This window comes from Notechis scutatus, chromosome 4, assembly GCF_049901735.1.
Source record: "Notechis scutatus isolate UNSWTSFEM ecotype Mainland chromosome 4, rNotScu1.2, whole genome shotgun sequence".
Classification (NCBI taxonomy): Eukaryota; Metazoa; Chordata; class Lepidosauria; order Squamata; family Elapidae; genus Notechis; species Notechis scutatus.
In genome coordinates this window covers 2,172,306-2,199,532 of record NC_142012.1, presented here as the reverse complement: position 1 = coordinate 2,199,532, position 27,227 = coordinate 2,172,306, and the positions used below count along the sequence as shown (strand labels likewise).

General features: G+C 45.3%; 1 protein-coding gene across 2 annotated transcripts; it reads right to left on the bottom strand.

Moving 5' to 3' along the window:
* Window positions 1–471: 471 nt before the first annotated feature.
* DDRGK1 (DDRGK domain containing 1) lies at window positions 472–26,910 on the bottom strand. Of its 2 annotated transcripts, none has more exons than XM_087962686.1 (9): window positions 26,796–26,910; window positions 19,111–19,266; window positions 14,170–14,276; window positions 11,805–11,906; window positions 10,023–10,145; window positions 7,389–7,427; window positions 4,554–4,610; window positions 3,150–3,198; window positions 472–1,268 (listed from the first exon to the last, which is right to left on the bottom strand). In XM_087962686.1, exons 1-9 carry the CDS (start codon window positions 26,881–26,883, stop codon window positions 1,096–1,098), a joined length of 894 nt encoding a protein of 297 aa, XP_087818812.1. In that variant the 5' UTR covers window positions 26,884–26,910; the 3' UTR covers window positions 472–1,095. The 2 variants fall into 2 exon arrangements, with proteins under 2 accessions (XP_087818812.1, XP_087818813.1); XM_087962687.1 differs by having other exon boundaries at window positions 14,170–14,273.
* Window positions 26,911–27,227: the final 317 nt, after the last annotated feature.

Here is a 27,227-nt window from a genome sequence, read left to right as displayed (position 1 = left end):
GGGGGCAAAATTGGAGCTAATAAAGGGACTCCTACTGATTATCTGGCTGTGTTGCCTTTGTGCCACACACAGAAAAAATATTGGTTCTCCATGCAACATGCATGTCTGCATAACCTATTCATTTGTCCCAAATAGACAATTCTTTTCCCTATTTAAAATGACAAGAACCAGTTTGGCTGTGGCATATGGAACAGGGGGAGGATTACTTTTGAGGCTGTGTCTCAAAAACCACCTTTCTCTAGACAGTTTTAAAGCACTTCCTCAGAGATCTGGTGAAGTATTTATAATCCAGAATTGCCTTTACTAAATGGGATTATATTTATCTCGGATATGTTTTTTTAAAAAATGACAATAGGTTTCAAGTATAATTTGATCATCTAGTTTAGGGGTGGGGGAAACACAATTTCTGCCTTTGCTGTAAATATTGAACATCATAAATCCAGTTAAAAACAACCACCACCAAAGATTGTGTATTTTTCTCCACATTTATTCACAGTTCAGGAGAAAGTCAAATCTTGAAATAGCCAATATCTTTGCCCTCATTTTTGTATCAGTATCCATAACTTTGAGACACACACACATCAACTAAAGTCATAATCCCATACCAATTATCCTCTTCTTTTCCATATAATACAAATTGGAAAAATGATAATAAGAAAACTGCAGTCGTTCAAAAGCTATTGCAATGGTTCGATTTTGAATCTCTGGGACTGTTGTGACGCAGGGCAATTTAAACGGGAAATGTATTTCTTTTAATCAGAACTGTTGGGTCACAGCTTGTCTACCTTCCTGGGTGGATCAGGAGTATGGGAGTTGTAGTAGAGAAAGGCTGTGATTAGAAATAGAGGCGAAGGCCTACAACTTCCCAGTTCTAAACTTTCAATACTGGTTGCGACCTTCCACAAACAGCAAACAATTCACCAGGAAAAGCCTGGGTAAAGGATGCTCCCTGTTGTATTCTTAAGTGACTTCTTTATATAAATGTATTCCGAATGCATCAATGTGACTGAGTGACCCTAAGGGCCCCCCGATCCCAAAAAGCAAACAAAAAAAGACTTTATTTTATTGGTCCCTCCCAAGTATAGAGGGGGCTTCTCAGCCCACGCTTTGGCTAAGGAAACCGGCCTCCATCTGCAGGTTGATGAGGGAGTTGCTTTCTTGAGCCAGCTCTGTAATGGAGACGCGTCCTCGACGCCGAATGAACTCCGCCACGGCCGTCAACTCTTGGGGTGTGATGTAGATGAATTTGCCTCGGTCATCGATCACCCCTGCAGGGAAAAGGACAGATGGCCCTACATTAAAACCCGGCCCTGTCTATTGGGGTTGAATTAAAAGGGAGGGACATGGGGCCTCCATTTTTCCAGTATTTTTTTTTTCTTTTTCTTTATGTACACTGAGAGCATTTGCACCAAAGACAAAATTCCTGGCGTGTCCAATCACACTTGGCCAATAAAAGAATTCTAATCTATTCCAGTATTTCAAAAGGTGAAAGACGCGCCATTCACGAAGGGGATTGAAAGGGTCTCGCTATTTAAATGGGAAAGTTTGTTTGCATTCCCTTTCGTAGATGTACCTGCATTCCAGGTAGAGTGGGATGCTTCCTCTTCCTCTCCCCTTTTTTCTCTCCCTTCCTTCCTTCCCTCTCTCTCTTCCTTGTCTGTCCTCCCTCCCTTTCTTTCTTTCCCTTTCTCCTTTCCTTGTCCCCTCCCTCCCTTTTTCCTTTCTCCCTCCCTTCTCTTGTCTCCTCCCTCCCTTTTTCTCCTCCTTTTCCCTTCCTTCCTCTCTCCTTTCTTTTCTCTCCTCCCTTCTCTTGTCTCCTCCCTCCTTCCTTTCTTCCTTTTCCTTCTCTTCTTCCTTTCCTTGTCCCCTCCCTCCCTTTTCACTTTCTCCCTCCCTTCCATGTTCCTCCCTCCCTCCCTTCTCCTCTCCCTCCCTTTTTCTCCTTCCTTTCCCTTCCTTCTTTCCTCTCTCCTCTTCCTTCTCTCCTCCCTCCCTCCTTCCTTTCTTCCTCTTCTTCCTTTCCTTCTCTTCTTCCTTTCATTGTCCTGTCCCTCCCATCTCCCTTCCTTCTCCTCTCTCCTTTCTTTTCCTACCTTTTTTTCTTCCTTCTCATCCTCCCTTCCTCCCTCTCTCCTCCTTCCCTTTTCTCTTCCTCCCTTCTCCTCTCACCCTTCTTCCCTTTCCCTTTTCTTTCCTCCCTCCCTCCCTCCCATTTTCTCCTCCCTTTCCCTTCCTTCCTTCCTCTCTCCTTTCTTTTCTCTCCTCCCTTCTCTTGTCTCCTCCCTCCTTCCTTTCTTCCTTTTCCTTCTCTTCTTCCTTTCCTTGTCCCCTCCCTCCCTTTTCACTTTCTCCCTCCCTTCCATGTTCCTCCCTCCCTTCCCCTCTCCCTCCCTTTTTCTCCTCCCTTTCCCTTCCTTCCTTCCTCTCTCCTCTTCCTTCTCTCCTCCCTCCCTCCTTTCTTCCTCTTCTTCCTTTCCTTCTCTTCTTCCTTTCATTGTCCTGTCCCTCCCATCTCCCTTCCTTCTCCTCTCTCCCTTCTTTCTTCCTTCTCATCCTCCCTTCCTCCCTCTCCTCCTTCCCTTTTCTCTTCCTCCCTTCTCCTCTCACCCTTCTTCCCTTTCCCTTTTCTTTCCTCCCTCCCTCCTCTCTCCTTTTCTCTCCTTTTTCCCTCCCTCCATCCATTCTCTCCACCTGATGACTGAGAAAGCATCTTGGGATCTGAATTTGAAGGATTATACCGAAAAAAAACCCCTGTGCAGTGTGGCAGCTTGGGAGGAGGGGGGTGGAGAAGCAGCTCTAACCACTACACCACGGCAGGTGCAAGCAAAGGTAAGGAAGCAACCACGCACAAGGATGACATCCTCCCGAAATAAGTCAAAAGCCTCCACTCGGCCCAGGCAAAATCAGCATATTTTGGCCAACCAGCTGTGAGCCAATGAAATATCCCAACCGTGACATATTTTGGACCTATTTCGCTGCGTTGTATGTATGTTCTGGAGCCCAAAGAGCTGTTATTTTCTGAGCCGCCATAACCTTGGCAAAGAGCCATTTGCAACCGAACAGAAGCGATCGTCGACATCGGCAGAAGATGGCGACACCCGCTTTGGCCTATACAAGGCCAGGAAATCCCGCCAGGGGTCGGCTCTCACCTGTGAGCGTGCCGTCGGCCATCAGGTCTTGCACCCTGTTGATGGCATCCTGTGAAGGGAAAAACCAAGCAGGTAAACTGCACCTCTAGGACTGTCTGGCTCGGTTCTGCAACCCAACAGGAATATGCAGGGGTGGGATTCTACCTGGTCGGACCAATTCTATAGAACCGGTTGTTACGATTCTGCACAGTTCGGAGAACCGACAAATCGTGCCAGTGGCTGGCCCCTCCCCTCCTCTCCCCTCCCGTCCCCGCTGACTCCTTACTGGCATGCAGGCCATCCAACCTGCCTGCGTTTGGTAAGTTGCTATTTTTTCCTATTTTCCCCCCAGACCCATCAGCTGTTGTGCTGGACATCATCGCGTTCCTTGCTTTCAAGCTAATCTAAAAGCAGAGCCGAACCTTCCTCAGGGCTGAAGCTTCTATTATTCAGGGCAGACTCGGGCAGCAGATTGTAGAAAGGTAGATCTCTGAGTGAATCTGTGATTCTGTGAGCAACTCAATCTGCCTGCCCGCTTTGCCTGATTTTGGGTCAAAGTTGCTCTTTTTTAAATAAAAAATTCAATATTTACATGCATGGTGTGTTGTGAGTTAATTTTGTGAGTTTACTCGCAAGCAAATTTTATGTGACAGACTCAGGTAGCAGATTGCAGAAAGATAGATCTCTGAGTGACTCTGTGATTCTGCGAGCAACTCAATCTGCCTGCCCGCTTTGCCTGATTTTGGGTCAAAGTTGCTTTCTTCTTTTTTTTTTTATAAAAAATTCAATATTTACAGAAATATTTATAATATTTATATACAAGTCACGCCCACCCAGTCACATGACCAAGCAATGCCCAGCCAGCAAGCCACGCCCACCCAGTCACATAACCACCAAGCCACACCCACAAATTAGGCCACGCCCACAGAAGTATTTGTTGAGGCATTTGAATCCCACCCGAGAATGTATCTACTGAACAAAACTCCGCATCGGCGACAGGAAGGGAATCCGGCCAAGGATTACAGAGTCATTAAAAGACACACACACACAAAAGTAGGCATTGCATACTGAACAGGTAGTCCTTGACATATGACCACAAGGAAGCCCAAAATGTCTGTTGCTACGTGGGACAGTTCTTAGGTGAGTTTTTGCCTCATTTTACGACCTTTCTTGCCACCCTTGCTAAGCGAATGACTGCAGTTGTTCAATTAGAAACACAAGCGTGAAAAGTGGTCACAAGTCAGTTTTTTTTTTCCTCAGTGTCATCATAGCTTCGAACGGTCAGTAAACAAAGTGGCCGCAAGTCGAGGACTACCCGAATTTGGTCACCAGGCATCCACCCGTGGGGAACTTGACCATCGCTAATGGAAAGAGGGACACAGACTCGCGGACAATCGGCAACGCCCAGCTCGCAAACACACCTACCTGTGTTCGGAGGCCCAGGTGAGAAGCCAGATCTTCCAAAAGGACCACTTTTGCATTCTAGGTGAAAGGGACAAGTTTGGAAATTATTATTTCGTTCCTTCGTTCATTTTAAATAATTGAATGGGGAGGAATTTCTTGACAGCGAGAACAATTGATCAGCGCCAGCCAGAGGGGTGAGTGCTCCATCACTGGAGGTTTTCATAAAAAGATTGGGCAATCGTTTGTCCAGGATGGTATCAAGACTCCTGCCTTGGGGTGGACTAGAAGGCCTCAAAGGTCCCTTCCAGGCTTATGAGTCTATAATTCATATAGCCACCCATCTTAATTGAGGAGGAGGGGAGGAGGAGGAGAAAAAGGAGAAGGAGGAGGAAGAAGGAAAGAAGAGGAAGAGGAGAGGAGAAGAGGAAGAAGAGGAAGACGAAAGGAGGAGGGAGGAGGAAGAGAAGAAGAGGAAGAAGAGAAGAGGAGGAGGAGGAGGAGGAGGAGGACAGAGGAGGAGGAGGAGAGAAGGAGAGGAAGAGGAAGAGGAGACGAGGAGGAGGAGGAGGAAGAAGAGAGAGAGGAAGAAGACGAAGAGGAGGAGGAGGAGGGAGAGAAGAGAGGAGGAAGAGAAGAGGAAGAGGAGGAGGAAGAGGAGAAGGAGGAGGAAGAGAAGGAGAGGAAGAAGACAAAGAGGAGGAGGAGAAGGAGGAGAAGAGGAGGAGGAGGAGGAAGAGACAAGGAGGAGGAGGAGGAGACAAAGGAGGAGGAGGAAGGAGGAGAGGAAGAGACGAGAAGAGAAGAGGAGGAGGAAGAGAGAAGGAGGAGGAAGAGAAGAGGAAGAAGAGGAGGAGGAGAGGAGGAGGAGAGAGAGGAGGGAGAAGAGGAGGAGCAGGAGGACTGTGAGGTCTTCAGTGCTCTATGAGCTTGGTTGCTTTGTTGCAGACATTTCATGACCCAACTAGGGAACATCATCAGTGCTACGTAGGACAAACAGGACGAAGACTAGCCTCCATGAACACCAAGGAGTAGTCAGAAGACATGAGGACAACTTGCTAATTTCACAATGCATGGAGAGAGCCAACCGTCATTGCAACTGGGGCACTGAATATCCCAGATCAAAACCCCTAGAGAATGCCTAGAATCCTGGCACTCAAACAAATCAATCTATACAGATTTAACAGAGTTGGAAGGGACCTTGTAGGTCTTCTAGTCTAACCCCCTGCTCAACCAGGAGGTCTTACACCATTTCAGACCTGTGACTGTCCAATCTCTTCTGAAAAACCTCCATGGTTGGAGCACCCACAACTTTCTCCTTAATTCCAGGTTGCTTCTCTCCTTGGCTAGTTCCCATCCATCATTTCTTGCCTTGCCTTGGAAGAAACAGGCACACAGAGGTAAACCACAACTACACGCCATTCAAATGAGACAATCAAGATGTTTCATAGATGGCATTGGACACCGGCGAGATTGGCCAAAATATACCCTAATATGAAACCGCAAGGCTGGAAATGTAAGCTCGCAGACGGAACATACTATCATATGTGGTGGCAATGCCCCCAAAGTTAAAAAAATACTGGGAAAAATTGAAAAAAATGGGTAAGATAAATTACAGGGTACGACATTGAATTTAAGCCAGAAGCGTGTTTTTTTTTTTGCTGGGGATGATTAAAGGAAACCCAAAGAAACCTATCTAATACAAAAGCTGGAATATAGATGATGTACCTTCAGAAAAATATGATCATAAATAAAATGCTTGATTGTGCCAAGATGGACAGACTGACGAGAAAACTAAAAGGTAAAGAGGAGTCTGAGTTTTATGAGGTTTGGGAAATGTTGTATATATATATATATATATATATATATATATGGATCTTTGGTTATTCAGGTTTTCTCCGCGTAAGATTGGAAGTACCTGGCAGCGTTTCGATGAAGTCTCATTCATCATCTTCAGGCTTGTGTCTTCTGCTCTGTGCTTCTCAAAGTGAGAAGCACAGAGCAGAAGACACAAACCTGAAGATGATGAATGAGACTTCATCAAACGTTGCCTAGGTACTTCAATCTTAGGCGGGAGAAAACCCGAATAACCAAAGATCCACATACAAATACCGCGAGAACCTCAGAATGAATATATATATATATATTTTCTTAAGTTTTCGAGGTACTTACATGTATGGCCTTCAGCTTTGTTAGGGTATTTTCCCACGTCATAGTAGTGGTGCTTTTAAAGTTGTAGCAACGTTTCAGCAGAATCTCATCTGCCATCATCAGGCTTCACAGAAGCCTGATGATGGCAGATGAGATTCTGCTGCGTGCTACAACTTTAAAAGCACCACTACTATGCGGGGAAAATACCCGAAAACTGAGCCAACAATACATACATACATACATACATACATACATACATACATACATATATATATATATATATATATATATATATGGTTAGATAAAAGAAATAAGGTTTGATATGAGGGAAGAATTGTAAATATTGTATTTAAGTATAGAAGTAACACTTGACACAGAACTGTTAAAATGTAAATTTTATGTGTATTTTGAAAATAAATAATTTTTTTAAAAAGAGAGAGAGAAAGACAATCAAGTAGGTGAACGCCATCTGTACCAATGATATTGCCCTGATGACATTATCTAGTAGGGTGATGAAACGTCTGCCAAGAAAGCCACCCAGCTCAGAGGGCACTAAAGACCCCAGAGAGAGACCTGATTGGCACCAAAGAGGAGGTGATAGTATTTTACTCCTAAGTGAGCCATTGCTTGAAGTATAGCAAAGGCCAGGAAGTAGGAAAGAACTGGGTAGAGATGCGGAAAGACTTCAAGTACGGAAGAGGAACTTACCTTAATGTAATTGAGCAGCTCTGTGACGAAACTACGGGACTGGACACAACAAGAGGAAGAACAATAATTAATTCACCAGAGAAGGAAGTACAAGGTAGTCCTTGACTTACAACAGTTTCATTTAGTGACCGTTCAAAGTTACAATGGAAAAAAGTGACTTTTTCATACTTTTCCACACGATCTTGGTTTAAGAGCCCCATGATCACGTGAATAAAAATCCAGAGGCTTGGCCATGGGTTCATACTTATGACAGTTGCTGCATCCCAAGGTCGTGTGATTTCCCCTCTGGCTTAACGACCCGGCTTACTCACTTTATGCCCTGCAGCGATTCGCTTACCAACCGGGGCGAGAAAGGCTGCAAAATGGGACAACGCTCGCTTAACAACAGAATATTTGGGGCTTCGATTGCGGTCGTTAAGTCGAGGACTGCTTGTAGATGCATTTTAAGAAGCAGTTTCTTATCCAGGGCTGAAAAAAACAAACAAACCCCGAATGCTGATTGTGGTGGCCTGTTGGTTCCTGCGTAAATAATACATTTTTACGCCTGGGCAGGAATCTAAATACATATTCAGAATGCCAATAAATAATAGCTAATTACTAGAAATCATCTGAGTACATTCCAGGCAGGGAAATTAAATTTGCTGCACAGGCCTGTTACGGCGGAGTTTTTGATGTGACACAATTACGTCTTCTGGCCTTTTGAAGATTTGGAAGCTGTCCTTCCCGGCTGCAACTAATCTCTTGTTTGATGGCTAATTTTGCATATAAATGATAAATGACCCCACGAAGAAAGGCTCAGCCGACGGATCTATGGACTTGCGGGGGAAAAAATGCTCAGACTGCCCAAGGAGCTGCTGATCCGGTTCTACAGAGGAATGACTGAGTCTGTCATCTGCACCTCTATCACTGTCCGGTTTGGTTCTGCAACCCAAGAAGACAGACACAGACTCCAGAGAGGAATTAGGACTGTGGAAAAAAGCAATTACTACCAACCTGCCTTCCATGGAGGACCTGTATGTACACTGCACGAGTCCAAAAGAGGGCTGTGAAAATATTTACAGACCCCTCACATCCTGGACATAAACTGTTTCAACTCCTTCCCTCAAAATGACACTATAGAGCCCTGCACACCAGAACAACTAGACACGCGAGAGTTTTCCCCCCGAAAGCCATCACTCTGCTAAAGAAATAATTCCCTCAACACTGTCCAACTATTTAGAAAGTCTGCACTACTATTACTGTTAATCTTCTCATCACTCCTTATCACCCATCCCCTCCCACTTGTGACTATAGAACTGTAACTTTGTTGCTTGTATCCTTACGATTTATATTTACTATTTCCTAGTATGATTTGATTGCTTATTAGTAACTATGACTATCACTGAGTATTGTATCTTATGATTCTTAATGAATGTACTTTATTTTTTCTTCATGTACACTGTGACCATTTGCACCAAGACAAATTCCTTGTGTGTCCAATCACACTTGGCCAATAAAGAATTCTATTCTATTCTATTCTATTCTATTCTATTCTATTCTATTCTATTCTATTCTATTCTATTCTATTCTATTCTATTCTATTCCATTCCATTCCATTCCATTCCATTCTATTTCTGTATTTCTATTCTATTATGTATTTCTATTCTATTCTATTCTATTCTATTCTATTTATTCTATTCTATTCTATTCTATTCTATTCTCCATTCATTCTATTTCTGATTTCTATTCTATTCTGTTTTCTTCATCATTCATTCTATCTATTCTATTCTATCTATTCTATTCATTCATTCTATTCAGTAAATCAGAAAGGGGCAGTTCAGAAGCAGTGCCTTAGAAGGTTTTCCTGCAGTTCTGTCTTATTTTGTCCTTTTACCTCCTATTCTAGTTTGTCTGAGGGTCAGGCTTAAGGGCAGATTTTAGTTAAAATCATAAATGTAAAGACAGTATTTATGCAATGATTCTTCTCCAATCATCCCTCTCTTCTTTGTTCTTTCATCCCTATCTCTCTCTCCCCTTCTTCCCTTCCCAACATTCCCTTCTCTTCTCTCCCTTTCTCTCCTTCCTTCCCTCCTTCTCTACCCACTCTTCCTTCCTTCCACTTCCTTCCCTTTTTCCTGTATTTCTTCCTCTTTCCTTCCCTTTCTTCCATCCCCTCCCTTTCTCTCCTTCCTTCCCTCCTTCTCTACCCATACTTCCTCCTTCCCTCCCTTTTCCTTCTTTTGTCTATTCTTCCTCTGACCTTCTCTTTCCTTCCCTCCTTCCTTCCCTTTCTTCCATCTTCTCCCTTTCTCTCCTCCCTCCCTCCTTCTTCAGCCATCAATCCTTCCCTTTCTCTTCTCCTTCCTGACGTTCCCTTCTTTTCCCTCCTTCCTTCCATCCTCTCCCATTCTCTCCCCTCCCTCCCTTCTTTCATCTTCTCCTTTCCTTCCTTCCTTCCTTCCTTCCTTCCTTCCTTCCTTCCTTCCTTCCTTCCTTCCTTCCTCCCTCCCTCCCTCCCTCCCTCCCTCCCTCCCTCCCCCTCTCATACAGCTGAGCTCTTCCTTCTCTTAAAAACAACTAATCCCATCACACCATTCTTATCTTCCACTCTTCCGCCTCGTACCTGCCCTCTCCAAACCAGCCGACCCAACGTACCTGCTCCTCCGTCATGGCTTCATCCATCCCTTCTTCTTCCACCACAAATCCCTCCTTCAGCTTCAGGTATTCCTCGTACTCCCGCCTCTCCTCTTCCTCCTTGGCCTTCTTCAGCTCTTCCTCCTGCGCGGAGGGAGGGAGGCTCGGGTGAGTTTATGCTTCTCCTATATATAAAAGGGCTGTTGGGTTAGCCTTTCCCAACCCAAGGTTGGACTCCAACTCCCAAGATACTCAGCTACTATAAGGCCAGACCTTTAAAGCCAACTACACCAGGATTTTTTTTCCCATTCTGTCCACTGTTTATCAATGGCTGTTGTATTGCTTCATTGAGTGGCAGGATTCTTAACCAACTTCCAGGTTGTTAAAAGAGTCTCTCAAAGCAGCTCCGTGAAAAGGCGAGAGTGTCCCTATGCTCAGGTGCACAGAGTGAGAGACACGCTAAGAAAGGAGGGAGGGAGGGAGGCTAAATACCCAGAAAAAAAGTGATCAACATTAATTTTGCATCAATTAAATTAAAGACAGCCCTTTCCTTCTGCCAAATTCCTCCTATTTTCCCCACAAGAACAACCCTGTGAGTTGGCCTGGGCTGAAAAAAAGTGACTGGCCCAAAATCACCCCGCTGGCTTTCAGGCCTAAGGCAGGACTAGAACTCACCGTCTCCTGGTAATTGGATCAAAATCATTCACCCAGCTGTCTATCATTCCTAAGGCGGGACTAGAACTCACCATCTCCTGGTGATTGGCCCAAAGTCACCCAGCTGTCTATCATTCCTAAGGCGGGACTAGAACTCACCATCTCCTGGTGATTGACCCAAAGTCACCCAGCTGTCTATCATTCCTAAGGCGGGACTAAATTCACAATCTCCTGGTGATTGGCCCAAAGTCACCCAGCTGTCTATCATTCCTAAGGCGGGACTAGAACTCACCGTCTCCTGGTGATTGACCCAAAGTCACCCAGCTGTCTATCATTCCTAAGGCGGGACTAAAATTCACGTCTCACAGTCTCCTGGTGATTGACCCAAAGTCACCCAGCTGTCTATCATTCCTAAGGCAGGACTAGAACTCACCATCTCCTGGTGATTGACCCAAAGTCACCCAGCTGTCTATCATTCCTAAGGCGGGACTAGAACTCACAGTCTCCTGGTGATTGGCCCAAAGTCACCCAGCTGTCTATCATTCCTAAGGCAGGACTAGAACTCACCGTCTCCTGGTGATTGGCCCAAAGTCACCCAGCTGTCTATCATTCCTAAGGCAGGACTAGAACTCACCGACTCCTAATGATTGGCTCAAAATCACCCAGCTGTCTATCATTCCTAAGGCGGGACTAGAACTCACCGTCTCCTGATGATTGGCCCAAAATCACCCATTCAGCTTTCATGCCCAAGGCGGGACTAGAACTCACCATCTCCTGGTGATTGGCCTAAAGTCACCCAACTGGCTTTCCTGCCTAAGGCGGGACTAGAACTCACCATCTCCGACTTTCTAACCTGTCACCTTGACCCTTAGACCAAATTAATCAAGGAACTCCCAAAGACAAAAACCACACCTCCACCAACACTGGCAGGACGAACAACTTATACAAATGGGAAGGAAACCCCACCCTCGCTAGCCCTGATTGCGTTACTTAGTTGGGTGATGAAATGTCTGCAGGAAAAGTTCCCAGCTCAGAGAGACTCCAACCCTGAGCTACAGATAACCTCTTCTAGGGGAATACAGAAGAGAAATCCATCCTGGTTTCGGTCCATTTTGGGCATCCCAACTTGGTTCATCTCTCACACCTCACCTTCCTCTCCTCCTCCTGCCGCAGCCGTTCTTCTTCCAAACGCCGTTCTTCGTCCCGTTTTTGTTCCACTTTCTTTCTTTCTTCCCGTTCAGCCTCTTCAGCCTTTGGACACGGAGAAGGGGGAGAAAAGTAAGAGTGTGTTTGTTTGTGTGGGTGGGGCACTAATACCGCTCTATAAAGCCTTAGTAAGGCCACCCCTGGAGTCCCGCATCCAGTTTTGGTCACCACATTATAAAAAAGAGGCTGAGAACTCCGGAAAAAGAGCAGAGAAGAGCAACCAGGAGGATGAGGGGATGACTGGAGGCTAAAACATACAATGAACGGTTGCAGGAACTGGGCCTGGATGGTCTAGGGAAGAGAAGGACCAGGGGAGACAGGATAGCGGTCTTCCAATATTTGAGGGTGGGGGGTTGGACTAGATGACCTACAAGGTCCCTTCCAACTCTATTAATCTGACTTTAATCTGATTTTAATGGACAAAAGGACCATGGGAGACAGGATAGCAGCCTTCCAATACTTGAGGGGCTGCCACAGGGAGGAGGAGGGGGGTCAAGCTATTTTTCTAAAGCGCCTGTAGGCCAGACAAGGAATAATGGATGGAAGCTGAACAAGGAGAGATTCAACCTGGAAATAAGGAGAAACTTTCTGACAGGGAGATCAGCCAATGGAACAGAAGTTGCCTCTGGAAGTTGTGGGAGCTTCATCATCACTGGTGGCTTTGAAGAAGAGACTGGACTGCCCTCTGTCAGAAATGGTGTAGGGTCTCCTGCTTGGGTGGGGGGTTGGACTAGATGACCTACAAGGTCCCTTCCAACTCTGATTATCTGTTATCTGTTGTGGAAAACTCCCTCCTTCCTGAAGCACGTCCCTCAGACGATTTTAAAAATGTTTCCACACCCCCCCACATCTTGACACAGAAGCAAATATACATACATACATATTACAACAAGGAAACGCCGCCGCGCCTGAGATCTGCATGGATAGTCCTCACTTTACGACTACAATTAAGCCCGATGTTTCTGCTGCTGAGCAAGACAGTTAAGTCACTTTTTGCGCCATTTTATGGTATTTTTGCCACTGTTGTTAAGAGAAACACTGTACTGGTCCTACAACAGTTTGTTTAGTGACAATTCAAAGTTACTGAACTTCGAGGCGCTAAGAGAAAAAAAAAGGGGGGAACTTCCACTTACGACCAATGCAGCAACGCCGTAGAGACGTGATCAAAATTCTGACACTTCACAACCGGTTCATATTTATGACCATTGCAGCGTCCTGGGGGGTGGTGGTGGGGGTGGTCATGTGATCCCCTTTGACAAGCAAAGTTTCACTTAACAACCACGTTAGTAACTTATCAACTGCCACAATTCACTTCACGAGTGTGGCAAGGAAGGTCGTAAAATGGGTTTGTTAAGGCTCGCTTAACAAATGCCTCACTTAGCGACAGAAATCTGGGGGCTCCATGGTAGTCGTAGAATGAAAACGACCTGCGCTTAAAAATTCCCAGGGCTTGTTAGAAAGAGAAGTTCTTCTGTCTACCAACAACCACATTTTAATTTGTGACTGTCATGGAGTCTGATTCTGAGGGGCAGATTGGGCATCTGACAGGGAGTGGGAGTGAGGCTCTGGTGGCTGTGGAAGAAACTGGGGAAAGGCCCAGTCCGGCTGGGCATTCAGAGGAAGACCCAGGGCCACCCGCCCTCTTCATCCTAGGGCACGCAGGGAGGAACGGAGAAGGGAGCAACGTGGCTTATGGGAGAGGAAAAGGCCCTGATTCCCTTCATTATCTGCAGCTGGGAGAACAGGATATAAGTGGGGCGTTTGCACACAGCTCCTTGCTGGAAGCAAAGCGTGCATTATCTTGGTCGAGGCTTATCTGGGTTTTGGCGTCCTCCCAACTGTGGGTGCTGCGTTATCTTGTGGAAGTCTGCAATTTATCATCCTGGCCTGCCGTGTTAATGACTTCAGCGTGGTTTGTGTTGGGTTTTAAAAAATTTCTAATTATTTTTACTTTGGGTTCGGACTGCATTTCTGCCCTTCGTAGACTGTTTTTGGAAGAGTTTGATCTCCAGCCGAGGATAAATGGACATTGGGGGCCAAGTTGGAGGCATTAAAGGGAATTTATTCTCTTTTTGTGACGTTGTTATTTTTGGGCCATGCCCCAGGTCACCGCAGTGACTTAAAACAAAAATACAAATAATGGTTCCGTTTCCCTACGCCTGGGAATTGTGTTCCCTTCTCTTTACGCCAGGATGCGTTCTCTTAACTCGGTCCCTTCTGAGTTTACTACGACTACAACGCCCTGGATCCCTAAGGGGAACGATCCAATCAAAGAATGCTGATTTATAAAATGCAGCGGGAGACTCACCTCTCTCTGAACTTTCCTTGCCTGCTTCTCCTCTAACTTCCGCTGTTTCTTTGCTCCAATCTTTCCGGAAATTTGGAATTCAGCCGGTTCGGCTCCATCGTCTTCTTCTAGTTTAACAATGGTTTTTGAAGGAGGAAAAAAAGAAAACGGAGAAGGATCATCAAAGTGCTAGAAAGGAGAGGTGTGTGTGGAATGATGGAGGAGGAGGAGGAGGAGGGAGGAGGGACTACTACAGTGGAGTCCTTGGAGCTCTTGGAGGTTGGTTGTTTCCTTACGGATGTTTCATGACCCAACTAGGTAACATCATCAGGGCTAGAAGAAAGTGGGGTTTATAGAGAGGAGGAGGAGGAGGGAGAGGAGGAGGGAGAGGAGGAGGAGGAGGAGGAGGAGGAGGAGGAGGAGGAGGAGAACAGAGGGGTCCTTGGTGCTCTCTGAGGTTGGTTGTTTCCTGGCAGACGTCTCATGACACGACTAGGGAACATCATCAGTGCTAGAAGGGAGTAGGGTTGGCTTTCTGGCTAACCCTGTATGTGTTGGTGGAATGTTCCCCAGAAACCACCAAAAACAGCCCCCATCAACAGTGCCAGGGCAAGCCATAAGTATGTAAACAGAGAACAATCCCCCCTCCTCCCTTCTAACGCTGATGATGTGTTACCTGGTTCGGCTCACGAAATGTCTGCTAGAGCAGTGGTCGCCAACCAGTGGTCCGCAGAGAAAATTTTGGTGGGCTGCAAAGAAATGTCCCCCCACCCAAAAAAAAGCAATTAATCCAGGCTGCACGGGAACACAAGGCTGCGTCACTCGCCCCACGCACCTGGCCTGGCCACTGGGCTGCTTCTTTCCGCTTCTTTCTTCTTCTTCTGCTTTTGGCTGAACGCAAGGAAAGCAGCAGAAGTCTTTCTTTCTCTCCCCCAAACTCCACCAGAAATGAGTCTTTGGGACCCTGCAAGGCCTCCTGCTCCAAGAGGCTGTGCCGGTGTGACAAGTCTCACAAAGACTAATTTCTGGTGGAGTTTGGGGGAGAGAAAGAAAGACTTCTGCTGCTTCTGCTGTTTTCCTTGCATGAAGCCAAAAGTCTCTCCCCTTCTCTCTCTCTTTCCCCTTGAGAACGGAGCTGGAGACGGTATCCTGCGATCCCAAATAAAGAACGATCGATCGGTAGGAAAACAGGGTGGGGGATTTTCCAGCAGACTTTTGGGGGGATTTTCCCAGGGTCTCTGGTCTGTAGGATTTCAAATGATGAGTTTGGGGGTCCCTGAGGTCCAAAAGGCTGGGGACTCCTGTGCTAGAAAGCCACCCAGCTCTGGGAACACCAAACCTGTTTGCATCAGCTCATAACCAAGCTTAATTTTTTTTAAAAAAAAAATCCCTTTATTTACTGGAGTGTTTAACGTCTCTGGATCAAAAACAAAAACACCCCTAATTGCCTGAGTACCCAAATGCTGCAAAGCAGAAACGTACTGAAGTATCAAAGGGAGTGCCATTCCTTGAGCATTAAAGATGCTCCAAAATTGGATAAAAATAATAAAACGCACTGTAAACTTGGATGGGCATCTAAGGCGGAAGAAGTGATATATTGCCTTCTCAAATAATAACATTGGCCAACTGATTTGGGTCTCTTAACTTGAGTAGCCCTGGCTCCTTTATCCATCTTTTTTTTTTTTTCCTGAGCTGAGAGATGCCGCCCGTAGCCTTCGAGGAAACTTCAAGGAAGATGGGTAAATTGGACGGAAACGAGAAGCCAAAGGCTGCCCTGGAAACATCAAAATCCCCCTATTTCCCCTTTCTTCTTCTTCTTCTGATTTTATTCTTTCCCCCCCCCCTCCCGAAACGCAAATTTTGCACTTCAAAGACATCCAACCTGGGTTGAAAAGTTCAGGCTTCTCAACCGAGCAGCACAAAAGCAGCTGGTGTCAATTCCGCCCTGGGCCAAGTTGGGAGAGCAGAAAGAGAAAGGGATGGGGGGGGGGGGGGTGGGGGGGGTGCGGGCTCCGTCAAAGTGGGGAGGGGACAGAGAAGCGCCAGGAAAGGAAAAGCAGGAGGGGAGGGGAGGGAAAGGGGGAGAACGCGTAAGTATGGAGACCGGCCTACCAACGGTGAGTTGCTGCTGCCTGCCCACCCCGGGAGGTGTGTGTGTGTGTGGAAAAGCTAGGGAGCGATTTTCGTGCTGATAACATTTCCCCAATAAGAAAATGGATGCAATTGGCGAAAGTCAGGTTTATCTAGGAGCGGAAGGAGGAGATGGTGAGTTCTAGTGCTGCCTTAGCCATAGAATAGAATAGAATAGAATAGAACAGAACAGAATAGAAATATAGAATAGAATAGAATAGAATAGAATAGAATAGAATAGAATAGAATAGAATAGAATAAAAATACAGAATAGAATAGAATAGAATAGAATAGAAATACAGAATAGAATAGAATAGAATAGAATAGAATAGAATAGAATAGAATAGAATAGAATAGAATAGAATAGAATAGAATAGAAATACAGAATAGAATAGAATAGAATAGAATAGAAATACAGAATAGAATAGAAATACAGAATAGAATAGAATATAGAATAGAATAGGATAGAATAGGATAGAATAGAATATAGAGTAGAATAGAATAGAATAGAAATACAGAATAGAATAGAATAGAAATACAGAATAGAATAGAATATAGAATAGAATAGGATAGAATAGGAATAGAATAGAATATAGAATAGAATAGAATATAGAACAGAATAGAATAGAACAGAATAGAATAGAATAGAATAGAATACTTTATTGTCCAAGTGTGATTGGACACACAAGGAATTTGTCTTGGTGCAAATACTCTCAGTGTGCATAAAAGAAAAGGTACATTCGTTAAGAGTCAAGAATCATAACGTACAACACTTAATGATAGTCATAGGGTACAATCAGCAATCAAATCATACTAGAAAACAGTCAAGTGGGAGGGGATGGGTGAGAAGGAGAGATGAGAAGATTAACAGTAATAGTAGTGCAGACTTTCTAAATAGTTGGACAGTGTTGAGGGAATTATTTGTTTAGCAGAGTGATGGCTTTCGGGGGGAAACTCCCCTTGTGTCTAGTTGATCTGGTGTGCAGGGCTCTATAGCATCATTTTGAGGGTGGGAGTTGAAACAGTTTACGTCCGGGATGTGAGGGGTCTGTAGATATTTTCACAGCCCCCTTTTTGACTCCTGCAGGATACAGGTCCTCCATGGAAGGCAGGTTGGTAGTAATTGCTTTTTTCCACAGTCCTAATTACTCTCTGGAATCTGTGTCTGTCCTGTTGGGTTGCAGAACCAAACCGGACAGTTATAGAGGTGCGGATGACAGACTCCGTCATTCCTCTGCAGAACTGGATTAGCAGCTCCTTGGGCAGTTTGAGCTTCCCGAGTTGGCGCAGAAAGAACATTCTGACTTTGGGCCAATCACCAGGAGACATTGAGTTCTAGTCCCGCCTTAGGCATGAAAGCTGGCTGGGTGACTTTCAGCCAATCACCAGGACACGATGAGTTCTAGTCCTGTCTTAGATATGAAACCTGGATGGGTGACTGAGCCAATCACCAGAAGACAGGGAGTTTTAGTGCCGCATTAGCCATGAAAGCCGGCTGGGTGACTTTGGGCCAATCACCAGGAGACTGGGTGTTCTAGTCCCGCCATAGGCATGAAAGCCGGCTGGGTGACTTTGCGCCAATCACCAGGAGACTGGGTGTTCTAGTCCCGCCATAGGCATGAAAGCCGGCTGGGTGACTTTGCGCCAATCACCAGGAGACTGGGTGTTCTAGTCCCGCCATAGGCATGAAAGCCGGCTGGGTGACTTTGCGCCAATCACCAGGACACGATGAGTTCTAGTCCTGTCTTAGATATGAAACCTGGATGGGTGACTGAGCCAATCACCAGAAGACAGGGAGTTTTAGTGCCGCATTAGCCATGAAAGCCGGCTGGGTGACTTTGGGCCAATCACCAGGAGACTGGGTGTTCTAGTCCCGCCATAGGCATGAAAGCTGGCTGGGTGACTTTCAGCCAATCACCAGGACACGATGAGTTCTAGTCCTGTCTTAGATATGAAACCTGGATGGGTGACTGAGCCAATCACCAGAAGACAGGGAGTTTTAGTGCCGCATTAGCCATGAAAGCCGGCTGGGTGACTTTGGGCCAATCACCAGGAGACTGGGTGTTCTAGTCCCTAGGCATGAAAGCCGGCTGGGTGACCAATCACCAGGAGACTGGGTGTTCTAGTCCCGCCATAGGCATGAAAGCCGGCTGGGTGACTTTGCGCCAATCACCAGGACACGATGAGTTCTAGTCCTGTCTTAGATATGAAACCTGGATGGGTGACTGAGCCAATCACCAGAAGACAGGGAGTTTTATGTGCCGCATTAGCCATGAAAGCCGGCTGGGTGACTTTGCGCCAATCACCAGGAGACTGGGTGTTCTAGTCCCGCCATAGGCATGAAAGCCGGCTGGGTGACTTTGCGCCAATCACCAGGAGACTGGGTGTTCTAGTCCCGCCATAGGCATGAAAGCCGGCTGGGTGACTTTGCGCCAATCACCAGGACACGATGAGTTCTAGTCCTGTCTTAGATATGAAACCTGGATGGGTGACTGAGCCAATCACCAGAAGACAGGGAGTTTTAGTGCCGCATTAGCCATGAAAGCCGGCTGGGTGACTTTGGGCCAATCACCAGGAGACGGTGAGTTCTAGTCCCTCCTTAGGCATGAAAGCCAGTTGAGTTGACTTTGGGCCAGTCCCTCTCTCTCTCAGCCCTTTCCACCTCACTGATCTGTTGCTGTTGTAGGGATAACAGGAGGAAGACGACACATGAGGTGTGCTCCCCGCCTTAAACTATTTGCCAAAATAATATAGGCGGGATATCAATCCATAAAATCAGGAGCAGGCAAACATTAGTTTTAAAACCTGGACCCCAAGGAGCTGCTACGGTACCTTCCGCTGCCTCCTCCGCTTGCTGCGAGCGTCGCAGGGCCACCAGCCTGTTTCTTCGGTGCCTGGGCATCCCTTCGCCCCGCTCGGCCGCGACGGGCTGGGGTCGGGCGGCTGCTGCCACTGCTGCTGCCACATTCTGACGGTGTTCTTCATCGCCTAGATGAGAAAAGGAAGGAGTTTTAGGGGGCGCTGCAGATAAATGAGGGGGTAGTTTGGTGCAGTGGTTAAAAGCACAAGGCTAGCAAACAAGAGGGCCGTTTTTGCTTTAAACCAAAAGTTCTTTTTTTTTTTTTTCCAAGAGGCAACTGGGACTTTCTGGGTTTTTTTTTTCTTTGAAGACGTTTCGCTTCTCATCCCAGAAGCTTCTTCAACTCTGATTGAATCTGTTGAGGTAATTCCCCGTTAGGAGAATGAGCGCATACAGGGAGAGATGTATTTGAGAGCAGTGTTTGAATAATACACACACAGCACACAGATACACTGTACAGTAAATGTAGGTTTTTACTTCCAATAAAGGTTTTAAGCAAAGTCCAAAATAAGCAATCCAAAGTCATTCACAAGTTAAATCAGTCAGTTTTCAATCCAGGGATAATCCAAATAGGAAAGTCCAGTGTGAAAAAACAGTTCAGTATCAGACTTACATTAAATCCAGTAATATCAGTCAGTTAGAAGAAATGGAGCAACGGCAGTACTTTCCAACAGAAGGAAACAGAGATACTCACTCAGACGCACTCTCTTCTGAGACTAAGACTAAAACAAACCAGGTTTCTGGCTCCATCTTATGGCCGTTTGAGAAACCACACCCAATTACACTTTTAGAATTCTCTTAAAGAGACAGTACGAAAATGTCTATCCTGGTTTATATATTTGTAACCCAAATACCTGTTAGGTGACTTATATTCCTAACAGAATCATTCCCCACCATCCTGTCAGAGCTGAAGAAGCTTCTGGGATGAGAAGTGAAACGTCTTCAAAGAAAAAAAAACCCAGTTGCCTCTTGAAAAAAAGAACCTTTGTGACAACCATCACCTGGATGACTGAGAATCTCTACAAACTTCCAGACAGTTGGAACAATTAATCAGGGGAATGGGAGTTGCTTTCAGCAGTTATGGGTGCCCCATCGCTGGAGGTTTTCGAGAAGAGGTTGAACAGCCATGTGTATTGAATGGTATAGGGCAGAGGTCTCCAAACCTGGCCACTTTTAAGACTGGTGGACTTCAACTCCCAGGATTCTCCAGCCAGCTATGCTGGGAGTTGAAGTCCACCAGTCTTAAAAGTGGCCAAGTTTGGGGACCCCTGGTATAGCGCCTCCTCTTTGAGCAGGGGGTTGGACTAGAACAGCGATTGCCAACAAGGGAACCAGGGACCACTGGTGGCCCGTGAGAAAATTTTGTGGTCCCCAGAGAAGTGTCACCCACAAAGCACTCCCAAAAACAATGGATTCAGGATGTGTGCACTGCCCACATGGCCCGCGGGAACACAAGGCTTGCGTCGCTTGCATTGCGAACAACAGGAGGTAGTGAGGGGAGGAGAGAAAGGGCGGAGTGGGGGAACTTGCCCCACTCACCCCACACGCCTGGCCTGGCGACCAGGCTGCTTCTTTCCACTTCTTTCTCCTTCTTCTGCTTTTGGCTACACGCAAGGAAATCAGCCAAAGTCTTTCTTTCTCTCCCCCAAACTCCGCCAGAAATGAGTCTTTGGGACCCTGCAAGGCCTCCTGCTCCAAGAGGCTGCGCTGGCAAAGACTCATTTCTGGTGGAGTTTGGAGGAGAGAAAGAAAGACTTCTGCTGCTTCTGCTGCTTTCCTTGCATGAAGCCAAAAGTCTCTCCCTTTCTCTCTCTCTTTCCCCCTGAGAACGGAGCTGGAGATGGTATCCTGCAATCCCATCGATAGGTAGGAAAATGGGGTGGGGAATTTTTCTGCAGAATTTTGGGGGGCGATTTTCCCAGGGTCTCTGGTCTGCAGGATTTAAAATTATGAGTTTGGGGATCCCTGAGATCCAAAAGGTTGGCGACCCCTGAACTAGAAGACCTCCAAATCACTCCATAAAAACACTTATCCAGACCATAGCAACATCACCCCACATCCCCAACATTAGTGCCATTTAGATTCTTCCTTAAAAAAAATAAAATCATTTTAAAAGTGTCTTGTTCTGGCACCAAATAGAAACTAAGACACCCTCTAAATAAGACATTCTATTAATGGATGTCTCATTAGGCAAAGTCTGAATCTAAACATACAGACAAGCTGGGGGGGGGAAATTTTTTTATTGTTGCCAAGGTAATAATAAAGATTATTGTGATCCCGTTCATTATGATCCTTATTCATCGATAATAGGCATATTAATTTCTGCAATTATATTTTACTTATATTCATGCCCGTTTTTCTTTTGCACAATTTCCTCCTCCTGCTTTATACATATATTTTAAAATGGGCCAGATTAATTGATGAAGCAAAGTAATTTGTCGTTAAAACGGCAGGGGATAAAAAATGCAAGGGTAAAAATTTCTCGTCGCTCATATTGCTCTCCTGGATACGTTCTTGGCGGAAAGCTTGAGTGGGGTAGCCTGTTTTTCTTTTTTAAAAAATGTTTTTTTAATTAAATATAATTTAAAAAACATTGAACGTAGTGGAGTTGTTTTGACATAACTTTTGGTCCTCATTCTAGTGAAATAGAATAGAATATAGATCTTATATACATTATATAAGTACATATATATATATATATATACACATATATATATTTATTCATCCTTATTTACATCTTCCAGCACTCTTGGAATAATTTAAGTCTGATGATCACAGATCTTAACAATTCTGTTCAAACTTAAACCCTTCCTTTCTGTCCCCACCAATAGTAAAATCGATTCCAAATGATATAATATTCCGATTCATCCTTATTTTTCATCTCTAGTATTAGTCTATCCATTTCAGCGCAAATCAAAATTTTATTTATTACTTCATCTTCACTAGGAATTTCTTTCTCTTTCCACTTCTGGGCAAATACCATTCTTGCTGTGGTGATGACGTGTATCATCAAATAGAACTCTTCCTTATATTTTTTGGGTATTTGATATATATATTTTTTTCCAACCAAGACATTTTATTAAAAATCCATTTTTGTGCTGTAGTACAGTTTGGAGCTAAGCACTCTGTGCATTTCATGAAGCTGCAGCTTATGAAATCTAAAAAAATAATAATAATAGTGCCATCAGCAACTCCATTTCAAAATATTCAGAGAGAGAGAGAGAGAGAGAGAGAGAGAGAGAGAGAGAGAGAGAAACTGGGTTAAACTCAGAATTCCACAGAACTCAGGTTTTGTTTTTTCTAAACAAAGAGGAAAAACAGAATTGCAGAAGCTTGTTGTGGTTTGCTGGCAGCTGGTAGCAGAATGGGGGCCAGTCTGGGAGTCTGGGGAGGACTCGGACGAGGGTCCTGTGTCCGATGCAGAGATGGGACCGGGGCCGTCTGGGAGTGGGGTGCTGCCTCTGGAGCCTCTGGAGTCTGGCAGCAGCGAGGAAGAGGAACAAGGGGAGCCTATTCCCAGTGTGCGTATGCACAGAGCTGCTAGATGGTGAGAGCAGCTGAAACAGAAGGGGCAACTCGGGAAAAAGGCTGGAAGGTGATTGTCCCTCCCATAAGGGATAAAGGACAGGCCAAGATAATGAAACCTTTGCAGGAAGCAAAGTCATTCATTCTGTTCGGATTAATCCTTGAAGCTCTGTGTGGACTTTGTACTTCGGTTGGGTTTTTATAGTTCATTTGGCACTTTAGTTGTTGGCAGCAATTCAAAGGAGAGAAAGGTGGGTGCTTATCTCGAGGAACTGTTTAGGACCCATTATGGGCTGGGAATGAACATAATTCCCAGCGTTGAAATAAAACAAGAGTTGTTTTAACTAAGTGTGTGCTTAATTACAGTCTCAGGAAGCCTTGGTTAGAACAAGGCTTAAGTGTGGTCTACTCATGATTCAACACCACTATCCAAAAGATTAGATCCATTAATTCAACCCCAGTGCAGAAGAACATGCCAAACTATACAGATAGTCCTCAACTTACAACAGTTCGTTTAGTGACCGCTCAAAGTTACAACGGCATTGAAAAAAAGGGACTTATGACCGTTTTTCAGAGTTACCACCTTTGCAGCCTCCCCGTTGGTCACGTGATCCAAATTCGGATCCTTGGCAACTGACTCATACTTACGACCGTTGCTGTGATCCCAAGGTCACGTGATCCCCTTTTACGACCTTCTGACAAGCAAAGTCAATGGGGGAAGCCAGATTCACTTAACGACCGGGTGACTAACTGATCAGCTGTGGTGATTCACTTAACAACCGTGGCCAAAAAGGTCGTAAAACGGGGCAAAACTCACTTGACAAATGTCTCACTTAACCACAGAAATTTTTGGTTCAATTGTGGTCATAAGTCAGGGACTAGCCTGTACTAGGAGTAATGAGCAAAGTGATGCTTGCATGGGTGAAAATAAATACTTTTTCCTCTGGTTCAGTATATCCATATATCCATATGCTTATATCTATCTATCTATCTATCTATCTATCTATCTATCTATCATCTATCTATCTATCTATCTATCTATCTATCTATCCATAGTTTTATCTATCTATCTATCCATCCATCCATCCATCCATCCATAGTTTTATCTTTCTATCTCTATCTATCTATCTATCTATCTATCTATCTATCTATCTATCTATCTATCTAATCTCTCTCTCTCCCTCTCTCTCTCTCTATATATATATATATATCCCAATTTTTTCGTACCTATTTCCTGTATTCTTACTCATGTTTATACTTATACCTATTGTCTTGTAAGCTATTGACAAATCAAATATATATACAGAAGCCTGATGATGGCAGATGAGATTCTGCCGAAACGTTGCTACAACTTTAAAAGCACAACTATAACAACATGGGAAAATACTCGAACAAAGCTGAATACCATATATGTGTGTGTGTGTGTGTGTGTATACATACATACACACATATACATACATACTTACATACATACATATATATGTATGTATGTATATACAGTATAAAGCATTATTGTAAGCGGGGGGAAATGCAAAAAATAATCTTTTTTTCATATAGGGAAACATTATATATTCCTTATCTGCGTGTGAATAAGAACTGGAGTACTTTATGTAACGGTTAAGACAGAGTCTTGCACACATAGGAGGAATGCAGAGGAGTCTGCAAAATAGACTATGGTACAACTACACTTACCAAAGAAGCTAACGGACTGCGAATATCACATCCTGTGGAAGCCCACACTGCCTGAGACATACCAATTCAGACCAGCTAAGTTGTGAAAGATCACACCTGATGTGTCACAGGTGGTTGGATACAGCTTGAACCGTTGCAGGATTTGGGTTTGGCTAGTCTAGAGAAAAGAAAGACCAGGGGGGACATGATAGCAGTATTTGAGGGCCTGCCCCAAAGAAGAGAGTGGGGCGGGGGTCAAGCTATTTTCCAAAGTAGTAGTCTCCAACTTTGGCAACTTTAAGACTTGTGGACTTCAATTCCCAGAATTCCTCAGCCAGCAAAGCTGGCTGAGGAATTCTGGGAGTTGAACTCCACAAGTCTTAAAGTTGCCAAGTTTGGAGACACCTGCTCCAAAGCATGGCAAGACAAGAAACAAAGGGTGGAAACTAATCCAGGAGAGAAGCAACCTGGAATTAAGGAGGAATTTCCTAACAGTGAGGTCAATTAACCAGCGGAACAGCTTGCCACCAGAAGCTGTGGATGCTCCATCACTGGAGGTTTTTAAGAAGAGACTGGACAGCCACTTGTCTGGAATGGTATAGCATTTCCCACTTCAGCAGGGGATTGGACTAGCTAAAGTTAGTCATTATGCCTAATAATAATGTAAGCCAACTACTCAGGTCCATAAACAATAGTTTTAAGTTGACTTGTCTGGCAAAGCTGGAGTTAAGTTTCACCAGTTGGTTGTGGTATTGCCATGAAAAGGAATAACAGAGTTGGAAGAGATCTTGGAGGTCATCTAGTCCAACCCCCTCCTCTCAAAGGAGATCTATACTATTTCTGACAAATGGCTATCCAGACTCTTCTTAAAAGCCTCCAATGATTGGGCAAAGGCAATTTGCTCCAGTGGTTAATTGTTCTCACTGTTAGGAAGTTTCTCCTTAGTTCTAAAGTTGCTCCTCTCCTTCATGAGTTTCTGTCAGAGGATTTGCAGTGTGACTGCTACTGTGAGACAACCCAGGAGCAAAACACAGCACAAAGAGCCTTAGACATTTAACAGTGGTTTATATACAACAGTTATATACAGACATATATGTGGTAAGCAGAATACCTTACAAGCAATCTATCTTCTTCTAGAAACGGAGAACTCTGCAATGAATACAGGACACAAGAAGAGAGAACACGCCCTCTAACGGCTGCCTTTATATAAACACCTCTTAAAGGAGAAGAACCCATCAGATAACAGATAATCAGAGTTAGAAGGGACCTTGTAGGTTATCTAGTCCAACCCTCTACCCAAGCAGGAGACCCTACACAATGTCTGACAGATGGCAGTCCACTCTCTTCTTGAAAGTCTCAAGTGATGAAGCTCCCACAACTTCCGAGGGCAACTTCTGTTCCATGGGTTGATTGTTCTCATTGTCAGAAAGTTTCTCCTTATTTCTAGGTTGAATCTCTCCTTATTCAGTTTCCATCCATTATTCCTTGTCTGGCCTTTGGGGGCTTTAGAAAATAGCTTGACCTCTTCCTCTCTGTGGCAGCCCCCATTCCCAGTCTTAAAGAGAAATACCCATGCTATGGTGATTCATCCCTATTGCATCAGCCGCATCTGATCAGCTTCACTGCTGGTTCGACTCTTAAATCCCAAGACTTTTCCATCCATTATCCCTTGTCCTGCCTTCAGGTGCTTTGGTGAATAAGTTGACCTCCTCTTCTTTGGGGAAGCCCCTGAGATATTGAAACACAGCTCTCTCATGCCACTCTTAGTCCTTTAAGCGAGACATTCCCAATTCCTGCAACCGTTCTTGGTATGTTTTATCCTCCAGTCCCCTAATCCTCTTCGTGGCTCTTCTCTGCACTTTTTCCAGAATCTCAACATCTCTTTTGTATCATAGCGACCGTGCAGTACTCCAGGTGTGGCCTTAACATTATAAAGGTGGTATTAACATTTTACAGTGATCTTGATTCTGTCCCTCTGTTTATGCAACCTAGAATTGTGTCAGCTCTTTTGGCAGCTGCAGCAAACACAGCTGGCCCATGTTTAACTGATTGTCCATTAAGACTCCAAGATCCCTCTTGCAATTGCTACTATTGTACCAACTAGTCCAAGGGTCCCCAAACTTGGCCAGTTTAAGACTTGTGGACTTCAACTCCCAGAATTCCTGGAGCTACCATGACTGGAGGAGGAATTCTGGGAGTTGAGGTCCACAAGTCTTAAACTGGCCAAGTTTGGAGACCCCTGGCTTTAAGGGAGTCAGTGAAGAAGGCGCTGGACTACAACTCCCAGACTCTCCAGACAGCGCAGGTGCTTAGACGCTGGCCAGAGGGATTGTGGGAGTTGTAGTTCCAGACGAACGGAGGCCTCCGGCCAAACTAGGCCTTCGCTCTCGCCCGGAAGGCTGCTTCTCCCCCACCCACCCCTCGCTGCAGACCCAACGACCCCTTTAGGCGAGGGTCCTACCCGCGCGCGCCTGTCCCCGGACGCGGCTGACGAAGACGAGGAGCGCCGCCAGCAGCACCGCCGCCACCACGTAAAGCACCGGGTCCATGTTCGTCACGTGGCCTCCGTAAGCCCCGCCTCTTCCGGTCGGGCCTCTCGGGACAGCCGAGCAATCCAGAAGCGAAGGTAAGGAAAGCGGAGGGCGGGGATCGGAGGCTATGGCCACGCCCACTCTTTGCCTGCCTGTTTGCCTGGTTGGTTGGCGCGCGGGCGGAAGAGGCAAAGGAAGGCGATCGGGGTTCGCCCTCCCGCGGCGTCGCCTAGCAACCCGAAGGCTCGACATCGGGCTTTGCTCCCCCGATGAGCTGTCCGACGAGGTGCCTGATTTGAAAAAAAATACTTTTGCCTTTATTTTGGCCTTGGAAATAGGCCAGGCAATTAATGAAGAGATTC

Coding starts and splice junctions, on each gene's coding strand:
- DDRGK1 (XM_087962686.1), bottom strand. CDS start 26,883: ATGGACCCGGTGCTTTACGTGGTGGCGGCGGTGCTGCTGGCGGCGCTC. Junction 10,146..11,804: donor GGCAGGAGGAGGAGAGGAAG/GTGAGGTGTGAG, acceptor CCCTCCGCGCAG/GAGGAAGAGCTGAAGAAGGC. Junction 7,428..10,022: donor AAGCCATGACGGAGGAGCAG/GTACGTTGGGTC, acceptor TGTTGTGTCCAG/TCCCGTAGTTTCGTCACAGA.